This window comes from Ctenopharyngodon idella, chromosome 24, assembly GCF_019924925.1.
Source record: "Ctenopharyngodon idella isolate HZGC_01 chromosome 24, HZGC01, whole genome shotgun sequence".
NCBI classification, from domain to species: domain Eukaryota; kingdom Metazoa; phylum Chordata; class Actinopteri; order Cypriniformes; family Xenocyprididae; genus Ctenopharyngodon; species Ctenopharyngodon idella.
Window position 1 is genome coordinate 5,426,436 of NC_067243.1, and position 25,724 is coordinate 5,452,159.

Consider the following 25,724-nt stretch of genomic DNA (forward strand, 5'->3'; position numbering starts at 1 on the left):
GGTAGATAGAACAGTAGAACGAATGACAGAATGAACGATAGACAGACAGATAGAACAGTAGAAGGAATGACAGAATGAACGAACAAGCAATAGATAAATACAACAGTAGAACGAATAATCGAACGAACGAACGGTAGTTAGAACAGAAGAGCGAATGATAGAATGAACGAACAAGCGATAGATAGATAGAACAGTAGAACAAATGATGAAAAAAATTATATAGATAGAATGATTGACAGAACAGTAGAAGGAATGACAACGAACGAACAAATGATAGATAGATAGATAGACGATACAGATAGAATGATAGACAGATCCATAGATGGAATAACAGATAAAACAATTTAGACAGAATGATAGATAGACAGAACGAAAGATAGGCAAATAGACAGAAGGATAGACAGAACAACAGATAGAATGACAGACATAACGATAGCCAATTCTTTAATTCTGAATATTGGTTCAACCCTGGTGTCTATGTCGTCCAAACCTTAGCGTGGCTAAGAAGTTCACTAATGTATTGACAACTGTGATTCTTTTTTCCCAGAAATCGTTTTCCTGCGATCCCCGACACCTTCTCACCATCCTCACACGGACTCCCCGGACATCGTCTACGACATCCTGGAAGGAAACGTCCAGAACTCCTTCGACATCATCAAGCGTCTGGATCACGGGATGATCGTGGGTGAGTGTCACTGTGGCATGTGGCTAACAACGCCAGCGGACCACAGACCGAGCCCAGAGGCATCCCTGTCTGGAAATCACATTTGCATCAAGTGGTTTTCTGACCTAATTTCCCATTACGAAAGATTCTCTCTTTTTTTCTTTGTTCTTTAAACAAACCAAATGCATATGTGTGTCTTTGCGGGAGGAGAGGGGGAAGCATGAATCTACACGGAGAGGCTTATTCAATCTAACTCGTTCCGACAGTGTGATTCCTATCTGATGATAGGCCTGCAGAGTCGACGGCATCATTTGCGGCCTTCTCGGCTGCGTTTGAAGACGTTCGTCCATGTGTTGTTCATCCTGAGCCCATGTTTTTCCTTCGCTATAAGCATGTGGCCTTGTTTCCCACTTTTGTGGCATGACCGACTTTAATGTGTTCTCTGTCTACTCGCTGTTTTTCCAGGACACTTTGAAAAGCTCACAAAGAGGTTTCTTGGTGTCCAGACGGTTATTGTTGGTGCGCTTTCACACAAAGGTTATTGGGAAGGGCAACCATTCCGAGTTTATAGAAATGTGGGTGAGACTGATGAGAAACATACTCTTTTGACATCCCTTGAAGCAATATTAAAATGAAATTCATTCATAGATTATATAAGATGGAGTGAAACGTCTGAAACGTTCCACGAAATCACAGGCTATGAACTTTGAAACTAATTAGAGTCAAGTTATTTTATTGACAATCAACCATGCGTTTTCATGAACAATTTTATTTTGTTTGTTTTTCTCCAGGACTTGGTGTCTCTGGTTTGTGGGGGTTTTTTTAATGTCATGCTTTGCGCCATCAAATCAGATTACAATTTGTATGTGGTTGATCAATCATTTTTCAAAATCCATTACCCTATTACTTATACTTGCACTCTAAAAAATGCTGGGTTAACAACCCAAGTTGGGTTAAATATGGACAAACCCAGCGGTTGGGTTAAATGTTTACCCAGCATGCTGGGGCGTTTTATTTAACCCATCTATTGTTTAAAAATTACTATATGGCTGGCTTAAAATGAACCCAAAATAGGTTGGAAATTAAAAATCAGACACATAATTACTAGTGACAACATTTAACCCAACTGCTGGGTTTGTCCATTTTCAACCCAACTTGCGTTGTTTTTAACCCAGCATTTAACTCTGGGTGCAAAAAAATCTTTGGCAACCCTTTACAATAATGTTCAATTCAGTTAATGCATTAAACAAAACAGTTTTATTTTAGTATTATTTAAATACTTGGACCACCTAGCAACCACATAGCCGCACCCTGGCAACAGACACATCATTGCATCCTGATTTTGGCCGACTGCTGTAACATAAAAATGTAGTTTTTGTTTGTTTTCATGCAAAAATCTTTATTTAATTTACTTCACAATTGGCGCCTGAACATGAAAGATCAGTGTGACTGAGATGAAACGCATTATAATGAAACCCTGAAGAGTGTAATTGGCCGTCTTTGTGTGCGCAGACGTCATGGGTAGTTTCCCCTCCTAGTCGAGAGAATAGACTTCCTAAATCACCATAACACAAAAGAGCCACAAACAACTGGCAACGATGCCGACGGCAGACACTCGTGGTCGTGTGGAATCCTGACGTCATGACGTCTGTATGTGTGTGTTTGTCTGGCCTGGTTCGAGCGGGTACCACATGAAAGCGTTTCCTGCACTTAATGCAAGAAGCCACCTCTTTCTGAACGCGCTGTTCTTACGGTCCTCTCCAGGGCCCTAGTCAGGGGCCTCATATCGTGACCAGAAGCTCCTTGAATTAAACTGGTCCTACGAATGGACGTGGCATGAGTCAGTGTCGGAGAACAGCTGGTGTGGATAAATCAGGGATGTACGGAGCGCAGATCAGCTCAGTCTGTCCTCCGTCCCATTTCCCTCGGGCTTTGGATTACAATAAAGGAGCTTGATGTGATTTACGAGACATGTCACTGTTAAAACAATATTTGTTGATGCTGTGGTGTGTTTGAGCAACACAGAGACGGTTGTATGAATCCATTAACCTCAACTATTAACATATGTCATCACAATCCATGGCTTAAAAGCTTGTAGATATGATATAAGAAAGCAAGAATGCTTTCTCATAATGTACAAGTTTTTGGGTGAAGTGTGCAATTTCTGCATCACTATCATCACTAAAAAAATTGCAAAAGTGGCTGTTTTCAAACAGGTTTCCACCTCTTTTATTGGTCAAACACGCAGTCCTGCCCAGACAAATTTACATATATGCATTTAGGAGACATTAAAATATGTTTTTATTATAAATTTTCAACTGAAATGTAATACAATAACAATACATTTCAGTTAAAATATAATACAATAATAATAATAAATATAGCTGCGGGCATCAATTACCGGGGTTCAGGCCTTTACGGGTTCTTTAAGGCCTTTACGCACATGTGTAAAAAAAGTATTATGTTTTAATTAGCAAGCCTGTAACCATCTTGATCATAGATGGAAAAGACCGTTTACACCAAATAAAGACAATTTACCATAGAAAATATATGGTTTTTAAAGTTTTTTAACAGTTATCAAGGTTGAGCCAAAAACCTAGGACTAGTTTGCCAAAGTTGTTTTTTGAAATAATCTCCAATATTTCGAACATCGAACTATACGATGGAGAGCAGCGGTCCTAGAAGCAAAGTTGCTCAGAATGAGGAGTTCTACCATGTGGTACGAATGCCGTGGCCGTGCGTGAAAAATCGTGCGATACACAATTCTTTACACACGTAAAAAACGCGAAGGCGCCTCGCGGTGGCTGATTTCTTTCAAATTTCTCACAGGCCTCTAGGTCCATGAGTCAAACAGGCCCAGTGAGTTTCATTCCAATTGGCCTCCGTTAACCTTGTCTGATAGCTGCTCAAATTTCAGTGCCCGATGGTGGCCATGTTTTTTGAGATGCGCCAGTGTCCTCATAGACAATCATGGCACCTTGGACGAAGACACCGCTTGCCAATTTTCAAGTTGATCAGGCTAACGGTTAAGAAGTTATAGACATTTTCAAGTTTTTTCCTGTTATAGCACCACCAAGTGGCCAGTCGCCACGTCCTTTGTCACGTGATCACAGAATGAGCTCTTACATAGGTGTACCAAGTTTGGTGAAAATATCTCATTCTGTTCATGAGTTATAGCCATTTTAGTAGAAGTGGCTCCACCCACTTTGAACGTTTTGGCGGCCCTTAGGGACCGTCAATCGCAATTTCATCTTTTTTTTTTTTTGATAATTATTGACTTTGTTCTCTTAAAGCGCATAATAAACAAGCAGCTTCAGAGATGAAGTTTGATTCAATAACCACGCTAAACCATAACAGTTTTGATTTTATTTCAACAGCTTATTTTACAAACACTGGTAGTACGACTGAATAATCAAATGGAAAGAGAAAAAGTATTAACATAAATTGCATAATCTTTAAGTTACTATAAACAGATAAGTCAAAATAAATGATTCCTAACAGCTTCTTCAGAAGGAAATTCCCAGTCATTGCTGTTTGATTTGGACTGGGAATGCCCAACACTCAGAGCAGTGTCTGTCATCCACACGTTTGTGAATCAGTCACGAGTGTGTGAAAACACAGACGGCCTCAATCGCAACACAGTCGTGTCTATGGTGACCAGCTCAAGCATCAGAACAGCAGCAGTGTTTGTTTTTAGCGCCGCTCCAGGTAGGTTGACTCAAGGTGGTGCTCATCACTACAAAGTCAACATTTCAAGAACAGAAGAGAGAGTCTTTGAGCTGGAAACACTCAAAGGCTCATATTCATGTGTGCAATCTCCACATTTTATTTGTGGCACTCAATTAAGGCTGCACAATATTGAAATAAAACTGACATCATTAAGTTTGAGCGCTTCATTTAAACGCGTGAAGTTCATGATACTGTTTCAGATTTGGTTCATTTACTGTGATGAAAAGCTCTTCTAAGGGTTTACCCTCTAGAGCAGGGGTATCAAACTCGGCCCTGCAGATTTTAGCTCCAACTTGCCTCAACACACCTGCCTGGAAGTTTCTAGTATGTAATTAGACCTTGATTAGCTGGTTCAGGTGTGTTTAATTGGGGTTGGAGCTAAACTCTGCAGGACAGTGGTCCTCCAGGATGGAGTTTGGAGACCCCTGCTCTAGAGAGGGAGAGCTTCGAAGGGATGAAGGGTCTAGGGGACAAAAAAAACAACAACAACAACAAAAAAAAACTGTTCTTTGAAATGTACTTCTGCCTCATCTTGTCGAACCAATGAAGGAGTATTCGTACAATTGTGTGCGCTAGTTGTCTGCGCGAAAAATCATAGGAGCGAAGTGTTTATCAGTTGTACCCTACGAAATCCTTCATTCTAAAGGGAACTTCTCAATTTCGGGAACTTTGGTTTGGAACGACCCTTCAATATGGCGGCCATGATTGTTCTGTGGAAGTGTGCAATTTCTGCATCACTATCATCACTAAAAAGAATTGAAACAGTAGCTATGTTTCTATCCAAAGTTGCGAATTTAACTAATGCGCAAAATTGGAATATCGAATAAAACATTTGCGAATAAAGCAGCGTTTTCAGCCAGTGAGTCGAAGAGAACAAAATCATCACTTCCTGATAAATTGGTGCTAAATATCATTAAAAAAAAGTAGGAGAAGCCACTGTATATACTAATTTTTGTACTTGCGTCTCAGAGTGCGCAGACGAAATGCAATAAACGGCTTATTTTGCTTTTGGAAGCACATGCTGCAATCGTGTAAGACAATTCTGGAAGGTAATTATACCAAACCACTTTAATGACAGACTTTGCTCAGGCAATTCAGAACAACCAAAACAGCTTTTTAGATGCTGTGCAAAAAGATCGGTCCGCTAGTTAGTCCAGTTATGCCGTCCCATTTTTAGAATTTATGCGCATCTTGGCGTTTCCATCCAGCAGTTTTTTATGTGATAACCCAACCCGATCTCATGGCAATTCGTTCGTATTTTACAAAGTGGATAATTCTTACGAATTCGTACGATTTCTCAAAAAGCGTCACCAGGAAGGACCACCCCTAAACCTACCCATCACTGGGGTCTAGACAAATCGTATAAAAACGTACGAGTAAGGTCGTACAAATTAGCCACCTCTTAAAATATGTACAAATTGCTGTGAGATTGCGTTGGATATCCCAAAATGCTCAAAAAATAGGTGGATGGAAACTAGCTAATGACATTTTCAAACAGGTTTCCATCACTTTCAGTGGTCAAACACGCAGTCCTGCTCCAAAACAAATCTACATTTATGCATTAACCTCTTTTAGTGCCTTTCGGAGATGGATTTATCCCATTTGAAACACAGCCAGTGCTTTCACGGGAAGTGACCTATGAAAACTCAAGTGGAAAGATTTTTTTTTTCTGAACACCCAAATTTTTCAAGGCTTTCCCAAATCGTTCTGTCCTAAAAAGGATTTTGCATTTAAAGTCTTCAGCGCAAAAAGAGTTTTTTATATATATATTTTATATGCAGATGCACGCCTAAACAAAATCGCTTTATTTTCATAGAGATATTCAAGTCATCTGGTGAAACTTTGTGTATTTTTTCACATTGCAGTAAAACAAAATATCGTCTTTTCCCAATATTGTGGAGCCCTGCTCTCAATGCACGTATGTGTGGTCCGAGTGGCTGGGAAAGGAGGTACAGTCTGTTGCATCAACGCTCCTCGCTGAGGATGAATCCCTGGCTTCGGACACGATGACGTCTGGATCTCAGAAATGCAGGCCTGGAATAGCCCGGACTACCACGAGCATGGGGAATGTACCGACATCCGCGGGAGCGGACGGTGGGAAATCAAACGCCGTGGCATCTTCCCTTGAGCGGCTCTCAGTTTGGCTCCACCTCGGTCCGGATAAAAAAAGGCAGGATAAAAATTCCAGTTGGTGGAAACATCTGGTAGGGATATGCACCTGTGGTCAGCGCCCGCTCCAAGTGATGCAATATTTGAGTGCAGGGAAGTTGATGTTACAAACGGAGGCGACGGCAGAGACATGCTGTCTGTGATCAGGTATGTGACATTGGCTACGGCTACTGTCCTTCACACAGACCAGAGGAATTTTAGTGAAGTGTGTCAGAATTGTAGACGCTGCGGAGGGACGAGGATTCGCTTTGCATTAGCCGCTACCTCATGCATATAGCTACTACTTTTACTACTTTGAGGCTGTAGCACACTCTCCTGAAATGTCCTGTGTGTGCAGCGTCCGATTCATTTGTGAACCAATTCATTTAGTCAGTTCATGTAAATGTAACAGTTCAGCAAAAGATTCATTTGAAATGTGAAAACATTTTTGAAGTGATTCATTTACTGAACTGTCTGAATCAATGAAATGAAATGGTTTTGTGACTCATTTGGACTTTTTTAGGGGTCTGCACAAAAAATACGACTACAGTTTGTTTAACACCCTCTGAGGCTCTTCAGACCAAAAAATTTTACGTTTTGAATTTTTTAATTTTTTTGCTTCATTGGGATGGGATGACACTTGGTGATTTTTGTCGCATTTGCTATGTGAACACACAAAAAAATCATGGACATGATTCAGATAAGTTAAAGGCCTTAATCTGAAATAATGCCAAAAAAAAAAAAAAAAAACATTAATTTGAATGAAAAAATAGCTCATAAAAATTGTACAGTATCATAAAATCCTCTCCAAATTCTCAATAATAACCAAAAAATATTATTGAATAAAAATATATTACAATCATTTTCCTGAAAATACACAAAGGTACCAAGTGTGACCCAAAAATGAAGAGGCTCAGAGGGTTAAGAACTGCTACTTGGAGAGTTTTAACCTGGTATATAACTGTTCAGCTTTGCTATTTTATCTATTTCACCCGCTGACGCCAGAGGAAGGGTCTTTTATCTAATCTGAAAGCACAGAATAACAGCAGGACGTTTAAGCGCCACATGCTGAAGCCAAGCAGAGGACAGTCTAACGCATCGGCCTCTGGATAACAACACATCAGAGAATGAATCACAAAATGGCACAGCGTTAGCCACACAATGAGCTGGACCCAAACCCACGAAGACTCTTCAGTTGAGGGATTACCGCTGAAAATTAAACCATTTTCTCTCTACTGTGGTGGTCTGCAGCCCCCGCAGACACTTTTCACTCACCGACAGAACTCAGCCAGGGACCCGGTCATCCATCAAGACTGATTCATCACCCGTTTGACGTATCCAAGGGCGGCGGCTGCAAGGAGGAGAGACTTTACAGCAGAGGTTATATAAGAGAACAGGATTTCGAATCATTTAAAGTCAACATGAAACGGCATTCACAACCCATTTTGCTTCCGTAATGTGATGTATTCTGAGAAGAAAAAAAAAACAAATGTGATGGGACTTTTATCCATCTGAATTGCAGTTTGCTAAAACAAATCGCTGAATAGCTATTTGGCTATTAATAACCATAATATATAAATAACCTATAAACCGTAAAGTACAATGTTTATTTTTACGTTTTAAGTCATATTTTGTCTTTTGATGAAAATGTCTTTTAAAATTAATATATATTTTGTCATGTCATATTCATTAATTCAAGTCAATTTTGATGATTTTAGTCAAACTGTAACAGACCAAACATATAAACATTAATTATTTAAAATATGCGAGTAAAACATTTAAAAGTGCACTTGCCTACTAAGACCTGTATGTGGCAGCCTTGAGCACCTCATAATGACGTGTGCTTGAATACATTATTCATTTCTGATAGATCACTAGTGCTGCGTCCGAAATCGAATACTTCCTTACTGTATAGTATGCGAAAATCAGTACTCCGAAGGAGTAGTATGTCAGAATCTATAATATTGGAAAAAACAGTAGGCGAAAAGTCCCTGGATGACCTACTTCTGGTGAGATTCTGAAGTGTGCATTCAATGGACACTTTACTGTCCCATGAGGCCACGGGAGGGGATTTATGAATGGAAGTGATGCAACTGACGCTGGTAGGTCACGTGACCGTAACATGGCGGATATAGTATGTCCGAATTTCATTCATACTACCCATATTCGTACGACACAGAGTATACTATTTTAACTGTCGTGAAGTAAATTCAAATTCAAATGTAGTACCTACTTAGTACGTGATTTCGGACGCAGCGTAGGGCTTCACTTTTAGACATACACTCGCAAACTTCCCTAAGCACTTCCCCTAAGGGAATCCCAGCCGCCATTTTGAAGTGTTCAACTTCGTCAAATAGACGAGGAAAGTTTATTTGGACAGTCCCTTGACCCCTCGATTTTGACAGAGGGAGCAGGTCTACTTATATGTACACTTCAGGCAGCTCCATAGACCACAATGCAACATGACTGTGACGTCACAACAGAAGTGATCAAGAGCTTAGGGCGTTCTGTTTAAACCCACTGCAAGAGTTCTCGTGCAGCGTAAGCAATGATGTACATCCGAGCGAACGAGACTGAGGGAAGGGTGGATTTAAACACACCCCATGACTGGGTTGCAAGTACTTAAAATTCCCAGGCTAAATTCCCAGAATGCCACGCTACCACACTAGAGTTGAACACTGAATAAACTGCACTTTAAGTTTCAGCGATAGCAAATACAAGCGATCTGTTGTAAAACATGACAGTGTGGTCGAGTTTTCAATGGAGGTACGACTGGAACAAACATTCCAGCTTCAGTCCGACTAGTTGACCGCAATGATTCATTGCTAATTGAGCTTGAGACACCAAACCGCACATGTGGCCTTTCAAAGAGAGCAAGTAAAAGTCATGTCCTCTTTCCAGTTGTTTAGGGCTGTTTGGATAACGCAGCCACGCTTCCCAACAGCTCTTGTGTGGTGCCGCGTTGGGGGTGAGCTTACCGTGAGATAAACCTTGGCATTTTGGCTATGTGGGCCGACTCCGTTGCCCTTTCCTGCATAACCCATCAACCAGCATGTCATTATCCAATACTGTGGTCGAGCAACTCATTCCTCGCATTTGTCCCTAGTGTTAAACCTGCCCATTTTGGATCCTGTCATACATTTCCTCTCAGAGTTGGAGTGACCAGAAAACCAGAAATTGGACTGTTTACATGTAAGCCTTCAATATCGCAACCCACGTAGCCATTGAAGATGACGAATGGCTGTTGGCATCGACTCGACTTTGTTTTGTGGCAAGTGTGTACACAGCTAACGTGCATTTAACTGAAGCTATTTGCAGTCTTCTTGCTCTTTAATGGCATTTTGAAATGAGCGTGGGAACACATTTGCGCAGCTTCGTGGTTTGGAAACCGACCGCAGACACATTCAGCATTTAGCTCTAAACAAAACAATGCAGGGTGATTTTAAACTTCCTGAAACACTTTGTAAACTCCCTATAACTGCAAACTTGATTGAGCATCATTGCATTTCGAAATGCTTTAGAACACAATTCGTAAGTAACGCAACACAAGAACAAATTGTATTCTAAATGTTGCGAAAGCCATTTCACGCGAATCAGCTATAGGTAAAAAAACTCGAAGAGGCAGGGCAGTAAACCATTAAACTTTTCACACTACAAACCAGTGTGCTTATGATTAGGATAAGCAAATAAAATAATAATGTCAAATACCAGTTTGCAACATTAAGCAGTATAATATATGCTTTTTGTACAGCTAAAATAACCAGAAGCCATTTAACCATTCAAGGCTGTGTCAGCTCTTACAGTTAAAAAAAAAAAAAAAAAAGGTGGATAGCTTCTTGTTCTACGGTCAGTTTCTCTTTTGGAAAATCTACTACCATATAGGAGCAAGTTAGTTAGCAACATTCAGTTCAGTGGCATATACATTTGAAGGAAACACTAGAGAGTTTGGTACTGCCACAATAATGGATATAAAATGTGCACATTTGCATACATGCGAAGAGTTTGTTTATAGCGTAACCCTCTAGAGGTCTTTGGCAATTTTAGATCAAAACATTTTACATTTTGAATTACAACCCGAATTCCGGAAATGTTGGGACATTTTTTAAATTTTAATAAAATGAAAACTAAAAGACTTTCAAATCACATGAGCCAATATTTTATTCACAATAGAACATAGATAACATAAATGTTTAAACTGACAAAATTTTACAATTTTATGCACAAAATGAGCTCATTTCAAATTTGATGCCTGCTACAGGTCTCAAAATAGTTGGGACGGGGGCATGTTTACCATGGTGTAGCATCTCCTCTTCTTTTCAAAACAGTTTGAAGACGTCTGGGCATCGAGGTTATGAGTTTCTGGAGTTTTGGTGTTGGAATTTGGTCCCATTCTTGCCTGATATAGGTTTCCAGCTACTGTAGAGTTCATGGTCGTCTTTGACCTATTTTTCGTTTAATGATGCGCCAAAAGGCCTTGGCCCACAGGACACGACAGCGCTTCTGGACCATGTTCACATATGGCTTCCTTTTTGCATGATAGAGCTTTAGTTGGCATCTGCAGATGGCACGGCGGATTGTGTTTACCGACAGTGGTTCTGGAAGTATTCCTGGGCCCGTTTAGTAATGTAATTGACACAATCATGCCGACGAGTGATGCAGTGTCGTCTGAGGGCCCTTCGGCCTTGTCCCTTACGCACAGAGATTTCTCCAGTTTCTCTGAATCTTTTGATGATGTTATGCACTGTAGATGATGAGATTTGCAAAGCCTTTGCAATTCGACGTTGAGGAACATTGTTTTTAAAGTATTCCACAATCTTTTTACGCACTCTTTCACAGCTCTTCCCATCTTTACTGAGAGACTCTGCCTCTCTAAGACATCCCTTTTATAGCTAATCATGTTACAGACCTGATATCAATTAACTTAATTAGTTGCTAGATGTTCTCCGGGCTGAATCTTTTCAAAATTTCTTGCTTTTTCAGCCATTTGTTGCCCCCGTGCCAACTTTTTTGAGACCTGTAGCAGGCATCAAATTTGAAATGAGCTCATTTAGTGGATAAAAGTAAAATTTCTCCCTTTACACATTTGTTATGTTATCTATGTTCTATTGTGAATAAAATATTGGCTCATGTGATTTGAAAGTCTTTTAGTTTTCATTTTATTCAAATTTAAAAAACGTCCCAACATTTCCAGAATTTAGGTTGTAAAAAAAAAAAAAAAAAAAAAAAAAAAAAAAATCAATCATCGGAATGGTATGGTATGTCTAAATGTATATCCAAACATAAAACCTAATAAAAGTAATTATATCTGAAAATACACTTATAAACAACTAGGGAATACAAAGCCCTATATTTATGAATAGGGCTATACAGGCATCTAGTGGTTACATAACCTATTTTTATTATTATATTTGTATCACAATATTATTATATTGTATCATTTATTTTAATAAATGGTGCATAACTTATATGTGAATATTGAAAACAATATACTGTATTAACTGAAAATATCATGAAATATTTTTCTAATATTTATTTACATAGAAATAAATGGTGCAGATAGATAGATAGGACAGATGATTGATAGATAAAATGATTGATAGAACAGTAGGAGTGATAGAACGCACAAAATGACGGATGGATAGACAGACAGACAGATAGACGGACAGATGGATAGATAGACAGACAGATATCAGAAGAACGTTTGCTCATAACTTTGAGAGAACATTAGGGAAGTTCTGTGAATGTTCCTGGTTAGCTGAGATCTTAATGTCACTGAAGCTCCAGCAAGAGATGCGGCACTGGCAGCCTGTATAAACAGCGTTTCTGTCTCCTTCATTCATTCGCTTTTAGAAGATTTTTCAGCATTCTTGGCTCATTTGCTTGGTCCTCATAGCGGGTGTGGTCTGCCAGCGGAGGATGTCTCGCGTCCTTTGGGGAAACCCCGTTTTCTTTGTTTCTGTAACAATGAATGTCACATCCATCATCAAATGAAGCTTTGGTATATGCTGCTCCTTTGAGTCGCTCCATAATGGCCGTGAATTATTTTTATTTTCATAAACTTTGTGTCTGTTATGTTACCACCACTTATTAGAGGCTCAGACATAATTATGACAATGTTTTGTCTCTATAAAATGACAAAAGATCCATAATTTCAAACTTCAGAGCATGCTTAAAAGCCACACATTACCTAAGGACAGACACAAGTACACAACACAGATGTTAACCCTGGTCTATGCAGTGCATAGTTTAGCTTGTGTCTTTAGGTTACTGTACTAAAGTTTCTTTCAAATGTCTTTGCAGACTGTTGCTGAAAGAGAAAAGACAACAGTTTATGCTAATGTTCGCTCTTGCGATGTGTACTTTTCTTTATGTCATTCAACTTGCATTTGCACTCACATACTTCCACTGTTCATGTTATGACATAGACATGGCAATTTCATGGCAATTCCTAACTATTTTACATTTTGGCAAGTCGGCGGCTAATTCGTATGAATTCGAACAATCTGTTTACGCCCCAGTGATGGTTTAGGGGAGGATATTCATGCTTATGTTTTTTGTTTTTTTTTCCTAAAAATTTTCTACATGTATCACATTCAAATTCACACGAAATTTCCAGCTCATAAAATAGCATTTTCTCATGAGATCGCTATAGCCAGATCACTTCTGATATTTAGCTCAAAACCAACTTTATTTGAGGCGCAACCTCGAATGTGTGGAAGCTTGTTTCCGCCACTGAATTAAAAAAAAAAAAAAAAAAAAAAAACGTATCTCACAATTCTGACTTTTTTCTTGCAGTTACGACTAATTTTAGAACTGCGAGTTTATATCTCGCAATTCTGACTTTTTTCTTGCAGTTACGACTAATTTTAGAACTGCGAGTTTATCGCAATTCTGACTTTTTTCTTGCAGTTACGACTAATTTTAGAACTGCGAGTTTATATCTCGCAATTCTGACTTTTTTCTTGCAATTACGACTAATTTTAGAACTGCGAGTTTATCGCAATTCTGACTTTTTTCTTGCAGTTACGACTAATTTTAGAACTGCAAGTTTATATCTCGCAATTCTGACTTTTTTCTTGCAGTTACGACTAATTTTAGAACTGCGAGTTTATATCTCGCAATTCTGACTTTTTTCTTGCAGTTACGACTAATTTTAGAACTGCGAGTTTATATCTCGCAATTCTGACTTTTTTCTTGCAATTACAACAAATTTTAGTACTGCGAATTTATATCTCGCAATTCCGACTTTTTTCTTGCAATTACAACAAATTTTAGTACTGCGAGTTTATCGCAATTCTGACTTTTTTTCTTGCAATTACAACTAATTTTAGAACTGCAAATTTATATCTCGCAATTCTGAATTTTTCTCGCAATTCCGACTTTTTTTAGAACTGCAAGTTTATATCAGCATTCTGTGTTTTTTCTGTTTCTCACAATTGAGACTTTATTTTTTAGAATTGTCAGTTTATATCTCACAATTTTTAGAACTGCGAGTTTATATCTTGCAATTCTGACTTTTTTCTTGCAATTACAACAAATTTTAGAATTGCGAGTTTATCGCAATTCTGACTTTTTTCTTGCAATTACAACAAATTTTAGAATTGCGAGTTTATCGCAATTCTGACTTTTTTCTTGCAATTACAACAAATTTTAGTACTGCGAGTTTATCGCAATTCTGACTTTTTTTCTTGCAATTACGACTAATTTTAGAACTGCGAGTTTATCTCGCAATTCTGACTTTTTCTTGCAACTGCAACTATTTTTTAGAACTGCGAGTTTATATCGCAATTCTGACTTTTTCTTGCAACTGCAACTATTTTTTAGAATTGCGAGTTCATCTCTCACAATTCAGACTTTATAACTTGCAAATGCGAGTTCATATCTCACAATCCTGAGAAAAATAGTAACAATTGTGAGATAAGTCACAATTACCTTTTATTTGTTATTACGTGGCGGAAACAAGCTTCCATACAAAAAAACCCCTTCAGATATTCATCAAATTTATGTTTAAAAGTGACCCAGTTTGGTATCGAAAATGACGGATTCAATGTGACTTTTACTGCACATGCTCTCAAAAACAGATGTTTGTCACCTTATTTGAGGGGGAAAAATGTTGGACCATGTTTATCTGCAGTGAGTGTATAAACTGGTTGGTCCTCTGAGCACCGTACTGAAGCTGGCCATGAACTACGTCACAAACGGGGTCGTCTCTCACCGGAACATCATCAACGTTCACATCTACGTGTCTGAGTTCTGGTTTTAAGAACATCAACCTTCTGTCTAAACATTTTAGGTGTCCATTTATGAAATCACAAGCATGAATCTTTCTGAATGACAGTAAAAACAAAAAAATATCTTCAGATATGCAAGATAAATTCAACTGAGAAGCTTAAGATATTTTAAAATGTGTTTTTACAGATTGCAACTTTACTATTAGATTTTGCAGAACAATTATACTTAATCTAGCTAATTTAGGCAAAATAATTACCACTTTAAGGAATAAGTCACCCAAAAATAATTCATTTTTGGATGAACTATTCCTTTTAATCCAATTAATTGTGTGAGACAATCTCTAAATGGACACCTAAAATGACAAAATGTTTTTATCCAACTACACAAGTTTTTCAAGAGGAGCACGACACACTAGGACAGACAAGAACATTGCATGATGGGAGCGATGCCCTGCTTTAGACGCCACCGTGTGTTCTGGTGGGAAGAAACATCATTTGCTGCTCTGATGCTTTTAATTGTAGAATGTAAAAGCATGTTTTTACTCATTCCCTAGTGGTTTCCTCTTCAGCTGACCTTGGAAGTGGAACTGAAGGTGTTTCTGTGAGTTGATGCGAGCTCATCCTTTATAGGGCTGAAAGACAGACAACTGAATATGGAGTTGACGACTCGACACTGATTGTACGCTTGTGTAGACACACTTTGCATTGCTTAATGTTTTGTATGCATCACCAACTGTGTTATTAAAAACAATTTTTAGATTTCTACTTCTATTTTTGTAATTGTCAACTGTCTAGTATTGAGTGAACAGCTGCTCAGGACACGAAACACATTTCGCAACAAAAAGTTAAAATAAACATACATGCACACAAAATATATATTCAAGTGAAGTATAGTACGATGGCTACAAATCTGTATGAATGCAGTTTCTGCTAAGTTACACTCTAAAAAAATGCTGGGTTAAAAACAACCCAAATTGGGTTAAAAATGGACAAACCCAGCGGTTGGGTTAAATGTTTGCTCAAAGTGCTGGGTAGTTTTATTTAACCCAACTATTGTTTAAAAATTACTATATGTCTGGCTTAAAATGAACCCAAAATAGGTTGGAAATTAAAAATCAGACACATAATTACTAGAGACAACAATAATAATCAAAAGGTGAACATTTATTAATAAGCACTTTAATAATTGATTATTGTCTAATTATTATTCATTAAACTTATTAATAAATGTTCATTTCCAACCTATTTTAGGTTAATTTTAAGCAAGTCATATAGTCATTTTTAAACAATGGTTGAGTTAAATAAAATTACCAAGCAGGTTGGGCAAACATTTAACCCAACCGCTGGGTTTGTCCGTTTTCAACTCAACTTGGGTTGTTTTTAACCCAGCATTTTTTAGAGTGTACATTCTTAAAACATTTTGGTTGTGGAAACAAAAAGGTAGTTTTCATAACCTGAATGGAACGTTGTTGGTTAAAACAAACCCAATCACTGGGTTAAAACAATCCAACCGCTGGGATCAAACAACCCATTCGTTGAGTTAATACAACCCATTCGCTGGGTTAAATCAACCCAATCGCTGGGTTAATACAACCCATTCGCTGGGTGAAAACAACCCAATCACTGGGTTAAAATAAACCCAATCGCTGGGTTAAAACAACCCATTCACTGGGCTGGGTTAAAACAATCCAATTGCTGGGACCAAACAACCCATTCGCTGGGCTGAGTTAAAACAACTCAATTGCTTGGCTGGGTTAAAAAAAAAAAAACAATCACTGGGTTAAAATAAACCCAATCGCTGGGCTGGGTTAGAACAACCCAATCGCTGGATTAAAACAACCCAATTGCTGGGTTTGTCCATTTTCAACCCAACTTGCGTTGTTTTTAACTCAGCATTTTTTTTTAGAGTGTACATTCTTAAAACATTTTGGTTGTGGAAACAAAAAAATACAGTTTCCATAACCTGAACAGAACGTTGTTGGTTAAAACAACCCATTCACTGGGTTAAAACAATCCAATCGCTGGGTTAGAAAAAACCCAATCGCTGGGTTAAAGCAACCCATTCACTGGGTTGGGTTAAAACAACTCAATTGCTTGGCTGGGTTTAAAAAAAAAACCCAAATGCTGGGTTTGTCCATTTTCAACCCAACTTGGGTTGTTTTTAACTCAGCATTTTTTTAGAGTGTACATTCTTGAAACATTTTGGTTTTGGAAACAAAATGATACAGTTTCCATAACCTGAACAGAACGTTGTTGGTTAAAACAACCCATTTGCTGGGTTAAAATAAACCCAATCACTGGGTTAAAACAACCCAATCGCTGGGTTAAAACAATCCATTCACTGGGCTGGGTTAAAACAACCCAATTGCTTGGTTGGGTTAAAATAAACCCAATCACTGGGTTAGAACAACCCAATCGCTGGATTAAAACAACCCAATCGCTGGGTTTGTCCATTTTCAACCCAACTTGGGTTGTTTTTAACTCAGCATTTTTTAGAGTGTACATTCTTAAAATATTTTGGTTGTGGAAACAAAAACATAGTTTTCATAACCTGAACAGAATGTTATAAAATGTTAATTGAAAACGATTCATTTGCATTATCACAAATGTTCACAGAACACTACATGTGCTTCTTCTCAAGCTTTGTTAAAATATATTTAGGTAATATTGCTGTTTATCACTATGCATTATTATATTATTATGTGTTGTGTTATATATGCATTGATGCATATAAATGAAAATGAGTTCATTTATTTAAAAGAAAACATGCCTTGATTTCACAGTATTTTACTTTATTTTAAAACTGCAGCTATGACTTTTTTGGTTGAAATGAACGTGGGAAAAAAAAAAATCAGTCTTAAGTCATAAGTTATAAGAGATATATTCAATATCACCAAGACTGAAAAATACAGAGATATTATTTTTCATCTGCCAGTCCTATTATTAATTATTAGTTTGTACTGGAATACATTTTTAGAGTAACCTTCCCATCTCTGGGTAAAATATGCAAGAAACTCAGAAAGTCTCCGTATAGAATTAGGTGCTCTGGTAAAAATGAGTAATTCAATTATTTCACAAGCTTATAATTTGACCATAATTTGCTAGGGTTGATTCAGATCATTAGTAAATCAAACTTTCCATGTAACTTGGCTCAGCCGACTGCAGAAATGAAAGGCCGCTGGTTTTTGCGTACTGGTCAAATGAAGACCTAAACGCATGCCAGCGACATTCCCACAATCCTCTTGTTCGACTCGCTACAGTCGGTCATGCCATGCATTGATAGATCGAACTAAGTGCTGTTGGTTCTCAGCAGTGGAAACTTGGTCGTAGCGTTCGGAGGGACATGGAGCCGTCTATGACCACATCCCTTTTAACGCGAGGCCACTGAACCGAGACTGTCTTTCCTCAACGTCAGGGGACGTGAAGCAGGCGGCCCGAGCTCATTTCAGCAGATGGAGAGACGAGTCTCAGCCGTCGCTCGCTCATGACCGCTGCGGTCGAGAGCAGCCGCGACCGAGCGGCTTTACAAAGACAATGGGACAGTGAGGGAATCATTTATCATGGTTTAACGTTCCTCTTCTGTGTGTAGACTGAGGTTTAGCCCTCCGACGGAGGCTGCGACGTCACAATAGCAGCTCTGAAGACTGAAAAACTGCCGGAAAATCAGCAATGCATGAACTGCCTGTCAGGGAAAATGAGACAAGCGACAAAAACATTATAACAACAAAGAAAAGCACAATAGAAATATTTTACGAGCCTTAAAGACCGAGTGAGCTGTTCCAAAAAGATCCTCATTAATCTTAGAAATGTTTATATCTCACAATTCTGACTTTATAACTCGCAATTGTGAGTTTATATCTTGCAATTGCGAGAAAAAAGTCCGAATTGTGAGATCAAAAGTCGCAATTAACTTTTTTATTTCATGGTGGAAACAAGCTTCCATACATAAATGCAGTCTTGGTGAGCATAAAATACTTCTCTCAAGAACTTTAACAAATCTTACCAACCCCAAACTTTTGAACAGTAGTAGTCACAACATGCTATTTATTTTTGCATGGATCAGAAAATGCTTGTGAAAAGACTGTGAAACATGACACTAGACTGTTAAAGGGGTCCTATAATGCCCCTTTCACAAGATGTAATATAAGTCTCTGGTGTCCCAGAATGTGTCTGAAGTTTCAGCTCAAAATACCCCACAGATCATTTATTATAGCTTGTCAAATTTGCCCCTATTCGGGTGTGAACAAAAACACGCCGTTTTTGTGTGTGTCCCTTTAAATGTAAATGAGCTGCTGCTCCCGGCCCCCTTTCCAGAAGAGGGCGGAGCTTTAACAGCTCACGCTTCGGTCGCTCAACAACAACAAAGCTGAAGAATATCACGCAGCCAAAATGAGGATTGTCAGTAACGGTGTTCAGCCTTACATTGTTCAAACCGGAGTCGACACTGATGGAGAGACTCAGGAAGAAGTTACAACTTTTAGACGTTTCTGAATGGTTAGTGGATAAATTTATGTAGTTGCTGTGGAGTTGATTCAACTCATCGACTAGCATGTGCCGTCATGTTAATCTTTTGTGCAAATCCAGTGTTGAATTGACCCTCGTTTCTGAAGCAGTCCGGAGTAAAATGACGGCATGTCAACAACACTCTACTACAACAACTCTTCCTCTTCTCTAAAGCAGCCCAACATGGCCTCACCCCCTTTGTTGTGTGTTCTCGGGGGCGGGGTTTATGTAAATTTTAGGGTTAGTGATGTCACAAACCCGGGAAGAAGCTCGTTGTAGTCCCTACCAGCCATTTGTTGTAGTCCTTAAACAGCGATTTCTGTAAAAGAAAATATCTCCCTTTGCATTGAACTTGCAGATGTTGTTTATGCTCAAACAGCAACAACTTTTTTAACTTAACTAACTAAAGTTAAAAAAGTGAAATCATAATTAACCACCCCTTTAAGCAAAAAAATTCAAATGCATGCATGCACCAGTGCATAATGAGTTGCAATCCTGCAGAATAAAGCCCATAGAAATGCCCCATCTGTCTTCCATGCCACCCACCCACAGCCGCTGCTGAAGCGTAACACATCGGCCTTGGACTGCGTGCATGCGTGTGTGTGTGCGTGTATGTGACGTGTGTGTTGGTGGGGTGGTGGTCAGGACTCATGGGGAAGGGAGGCTCTCTGGATCTCGAGACAGGAAGAGTCCGTCTGGGATGAGGCCCAGCTTTGGGACAGGCAGACGACGGGGTCGTATCAAATGCACACACACACACACACACACACACACACACACACACACAAACGCGCTCCCCCCGCTGCATTTTCCTGGCCAGCATCCCCCGTCCCTCACCGCAACACATGTTTTAAGATATATGTGAGTTCTTTTAATGAAAATGTTGGGGGAGTTTCTCCTGCTGCCATTGTTTCTCATTATGTCAAACAAAAACGCTTGGCAAAAACACATCAAAATGTATATGCTAATGCACAATTTTACATGCAGGTACGTCACTGAAACTGAAACTCAACTGTTACGCGATTGCTCACTGGAAATAATACGCAACAGATTAAATGCGGCTCGCAACCCATGTCACTTGTTACTGTAATGTGACGCATTTTGGAAATAAACTTTGGGTATTCAAAAAGATGGAAATGTAGGATTGGAATTAACTTCAGTTTTGAGGGAGCTTAGGTTTTGTAACCTCATATTACTAAAAATAACATCTTAAACCAGCCTAAACTGGTTCGCTGGTCTTAGGTGGTCTCCTACTCTGGGCTGCGTTTCCCAAAAGCATTTTGAGCCCAAGTTGATTGTCGAGACCATTGCCACCAATTTTCTCTACAATCAACTTAGCTCACAAGACTTTTGGGAAACATGGGCCTGGTCTGATAGCTGGTTTTAAAGGGGTTTTGGGCACTTTTTGACTAGCTAAACCAGCAGAAGACAAGCTTGGCCAGACTGAGACACTAGTTTAAACCCAGCAAACCATATTAGGCAGGTTTAAGTTTTTCCCCAGCAGGTTAAAGGATTAGTTCACTTCAGAATTCAAATTTCCTGATAATTTACTCACCTCCATGTCATCCAAGATGTTCATGTCTTTCTTTCTTCAGTCGAGAAGAAATTAAGGTTTTTGAGGAAAACATTCCAGGATTTTTCTCCATATAGTGGACTTCACTGGGGTTCAACGGGTTGAAGGTCCAAATGTCAGTTTCAAAGAGCTCTACATGATCCCAGACGAGGAATAAGAGTCTTATCTAGAGAAACCATCGGCCATTTTCTAAAAAAATAAAAATTATATACTTTTTAACCACAAATGCTCATCTTGCACTGCTCTGTGATGCTCCACGCATTACGTAATCGGAAGAACCGCGGTCTTCTCCAACTTCAAAATCTTCAGACATTGTTGTTTTACCTTTTTTTGTAAAGGGTGTTTGACTTTTGCCCTGTCCAAATACCCACACTTGCAGTCTTTGCACTTGACCACTTGTCTACTTACATCGTATCTCACACGTATCTCCTATATTTGGCCCAAGAGTTCAAGTAGGCGTGAAGACTGCAAGTGTGTGTAGAACTTTTGATTACCCGATGGGACACACTTATAGTGTTACAAGTGTTTACAGAGTTTAATTATTATTATTTTCAAAACTTTGCATTTTAAAATAAACTTCTAAATGTCTGTTCAGTAGTCACTATGAACTAATAAAAAACACACTTTTAAAATTGTGGCGCTTCTTTAAGTGATAAAAAGCAGTTGCAAATGTTGTACAAAATACACATAGCCTAATCATCTTTGCACCAATAAAATGTGCAACATTTTATGTTTTACTACCAAATTATATGTAATAACTAATTAATTTATCTTTGAATATAATGTTTTCATTGACATCTCGCGATTTCGGGGCATGTTAGTTCCCGAACATAATGCATGATGGGATACGCTTAGCCTCGAATACCGCTGCGAAGAGCACTGAACTTTGGCATTTTTAAGACATGGGACAGTCTTGCGCACTCCCAACTGGCCAAGATCGCAAGTGTGGGTAAGGCATTAGTCTTTGCACGTTCACTTTGTAAACACTGGATCAGTACTTCCGCCTACGTCACGCGTGACCTTTCCAACGTGATTACGTAATGCGTGGAGCATCACAGAACAGTGCAAGACGAGCATTTGTGGTTAAAATGTATATAATTTTAAATTTTTTTTAGAAAGTGACCGATGGTTTCTCTAGATAAGACTCTTATTCCTCGTCTGGGATCATGTAGAGCTCTTTGAAGCTGCACTGAAACTGACATTTGGACCTTCAACCCGTTGAACCCCAGTGAAGTCCACTATATGGAGAAAAATCCTGGAATGTTTTCCTCAGAAACCTTCATTTCTTTTCCACTGAAGAAAGAAAGACATGAACATCTTGGATGACATGGGGGTGAGTAAATTATCAGGAAATTTTAATTCTGAAGTGAACTACTCCCTTAATGACTAATATTTTGCTCTGCAACATCTCTACTGAAAGAAAAATGACAATCAAGATCTCAGTTGTTTTGTATAGGAATTGATTGGATTGTTAGATGGAGTGATTGCATTTTTTGGCCAACAATTACAAAGACAATCTTTTTTAATTTAGAATACGAACCATGCACAATAAGACCAAGATTGTGCATTAAATAAGTAACATTTTGATTTAAAGCAATGAGACGTACTTGAGTTTCTGACTGATACTGAGGTCAATTGTCACATTGAACCGATCCCAAACAAGCGGAAATGGGCAATATCTGTAACTTAAGAGTCAAACATTTGTTTGCACTCAAAAACATCCTCTACTATTATTAAAACCTCTAAATGGACGTCTGCTGATTAGAGCCATTGATCTCTCAGTTCCCAGAGATCTACTATTACAGCTGACATTTGTAAGGAAAAAACTTCACCAAATTTGATGGTTGCTGATGTTTTACTGAAGTCCAACAGGTGGCAGACACACACAACACTACGGCGGCCTTTCTTTTGGACTTTTATTTCTGTCCTCTCACAAACATTAGGGGCAATCCCTTCAAATGCGACCTCATTTGGGTTTTGAGGAGGCTAGTAATAAGGACGCCACCTTGACCAAAACCCAAAGCGCCCGAGTGAAACGTGTGACTCCCCATAACTTACAGCGCCGGCCCAAACCGCCTATAACCAGAACTGCGCTCACAACCAAAGCCAGAGAACACACGAGACCCGTAGCGTACGGAAGTGTGGGATTTATCCCACTCTCATGAAAATTCAGAGTTCACAAGCAAAGGCCGTCTGAGAGTAGATCGGCTCTGAAAAACCCCGAGCACTCGCTTTACATGACGCTTAATGACGAATGCGAGGTCGACGGGGATAACCGACCGGACGAAAATACAGCATGACGTCAGACTGTAAAAGCTGATGGATGGTTTTAACAGTAACTTTATTTATGACGAGCACATAATTATTTGGCTTTTTACAGCAGCGAGTGACATTTGAAACAAATGTTCTCTTCAGAAGAACAGAAAAACACATTGTTTATTGAAGAAAATAAAGCTGGCTGCTAGATTCACACATAAGCAATAACATGTTCAAAGATCAAAGAAAAATGGGCTGTCTGCTGAAACTAACAAACAACATCTTAAGCTCAGATTTAAGGAGATCCATGGCATCATTTTCTGGGAGGAATTTCTTACCAGTGGCATAAAATCGCTTTGGTTTGTGTTCGGGGGTCAAGTTTCCCAGCTAACAGGTCATGGTTCTTTCAAAGTTATGAACAAACGTTCTTCCAATAACGTTAATGGAATGTTCGTTCAAAGTTATCTGATCTTTAATTATGTTATCAAAATGAAATAAATTATTTATACATCGAAAAACATGTTGTATTCGTGCATGTCTTTAAATGCAAATGAGCTGCTGCTCCCCGCCCCCTATCCAGAAGAGGGCGGAGCCTACAGCTGAGCTTGCGCGTCGGATACTCTGCCAAAAACTAAAACATCTGTTTGGTTTTGATGATCATCTCTATCGCGGTCACACTCATGTGACAGTGCGGTTCTTTATCATCATGAAAGTTTATTATCTGCATGCGTTTTAAAGCCATATCCGTCTAAACTTCTGATATATGGTTTTCTGAGCGCACACATCTGAAGCACACGCGCAAAGTTGGCTGTCAGACGGCGTGCGAGTACTAAACTAAGTTCTCTTTCACGTCTTATTATGCTTAAACTGTCAAACACACACAAGGTTATGTAAAAAAAACACACAAAGTTCACATAAACACAGTCGGTTATGTCTGTGAATGTAAACAGCAGGAAAGGAAATCACATGTGTATATTAGATTGAATTAAAGTGACAGCAGCGTAATATACAGTACCTACTGCTGTTAATATGAACCAAACAACAAAAGAAAAACAGAAAATCACTCACTGCTCCTGATTGAATAACTTTAGTAGACATGGCGGAATGTGTACAGCTCACTCAGGGGAGGAGCTAAGCTAATAAGGCAGAGTCCGTCAGCAGTTGTGGGCGGGGCCTACAGAGGAGTGGGTGGATTTTTACCATTATAGGGTGGTTGTGTACACACATTTATGTTCAAACGCCATGTAAAAGTGAATTTTGCATAATAGGTCCCCTTTAAAACATTCAGAACTTAACTTAATGGGAGCATTAGCAAAACAAACATATAATTTTGTTAGCTGGGTTTATGGTACACTTATTGGCGAAATGGCCAAACCGATGTCGTCAATCGATGTGGAAAATGTTCTCAATGACACTGAGGATCTCCAGGCGAAGTTAATGGCTTTCTGAGAGCTCAAGTTTGTTGAGTGGACACGGAGAAATCGACAACACCTCCACTTTAGCATTACACAAGTGACACCAAATGCGGCCTTTGGAAAATTTCGAGTACTGTAGGGAATTTTTAAAGCGTGAATAATGTCAATCTCAACAATGGTTATTCTCATAATTTGTCATAGATTAATGACATCACGATGCGTTAACCCCGAGGTTTAGGTGTTCTCAATCTGAAAGCAAAACAAGACTGCTGTTTTGTCTGAGTTTGCAAGTACACAACCCCAAACAATGATGTTTGCCGTGTCCTGTGAGATATTACGTCTAACTTGTTAACGAATCTGGGCCCCGAGACAAACAGTGCGGTCATGCATTTTATAAATATTTGGGCGATTGATTTCACTGGATGTAGTACTCACTGTGTAGTGTCAGGTGTGAGTGTGTTTTGAATTAGCTTTGCACCTACCCAGAACATGTAAGCGTCGAACAAAACAGCTTCATGTTATCCAAACATTTCGCGGTCAGTTGAACAGCTTACTGGAAAGGAAAATGAGTAAGACAGAAATAAGTCTTGTTCAGACCAACGAGGTCATTAATACCTGGATAAAACTATCCATCTGTAAACAAATGTTTTACATCTCACAATGCAACTTTATTTTTGTATTTTAAACTTCGTCTTTCAGTCACCTTTTTATTTTCTTCTATAAATGTACATTTGCATGTATGCATTTGGTTCGACTAAGGTTTATATTTTATCAGTTCATGCAGTCTCTGGGAATCGAAACCATGACTTTGGTGTTGCTAGCACACGCTCTACCGTTTGACCTACAGGAATCCTGTTATGCAAAAGAAAATCTCCTGGCATCTCATGTATTCAAGTACAGAAATTGAATAATCAAACACTGCATAGTCTTAACTGTATAAATTTAATATAATAAATCTGTGTTAAAGGGTTAGTTCACCCAAAAGTGAAAAATCTGTCATTAATTACTCACCATCATTTCGTTCATCTTCAGAACACAAATTAAGATATTTTTCAGTGAGGCCTCCATTGACAGCAAGATAATTAACACTTTCAATGCCCAGAAAGCTACTAAAGACATATTTAAAACAGTTCATGTGGCTACAGTGGTTCGACCTTAATGTTATGAAGCGACGAGAATATTTTTTGTGCACCAAAAATAACAAA

At 38.8% G+C, this 25,724-nt stretch overlaps 1 protein-coding gene across 2 annotated transcripts in view; it reads left to right on the forward strand.

Moving 5' to 3' along the window:
- Positions 1-15,541, forward strand: part of fbln1 (fibulin 1) — a 46,970-nt gene extending 31,429 nt beyond the window's left edge. For both annotated transcript variants that reach the window (XM_051884318.1, XM_051884319.1), the window contains exon 16: positions 548-15,541. In XM_051884318.1, the coding sequence (XP_051740278.1) occupies positions 548-837 (290 nt within the window). In that variant the 3' untranslated portion in view covers positions 838-15,541. The remainder of the gene's footprint in view (positions 1-547) is intronic.
- Positions 15,542-25,724: the final 10,183 nt, after the last annotated feature.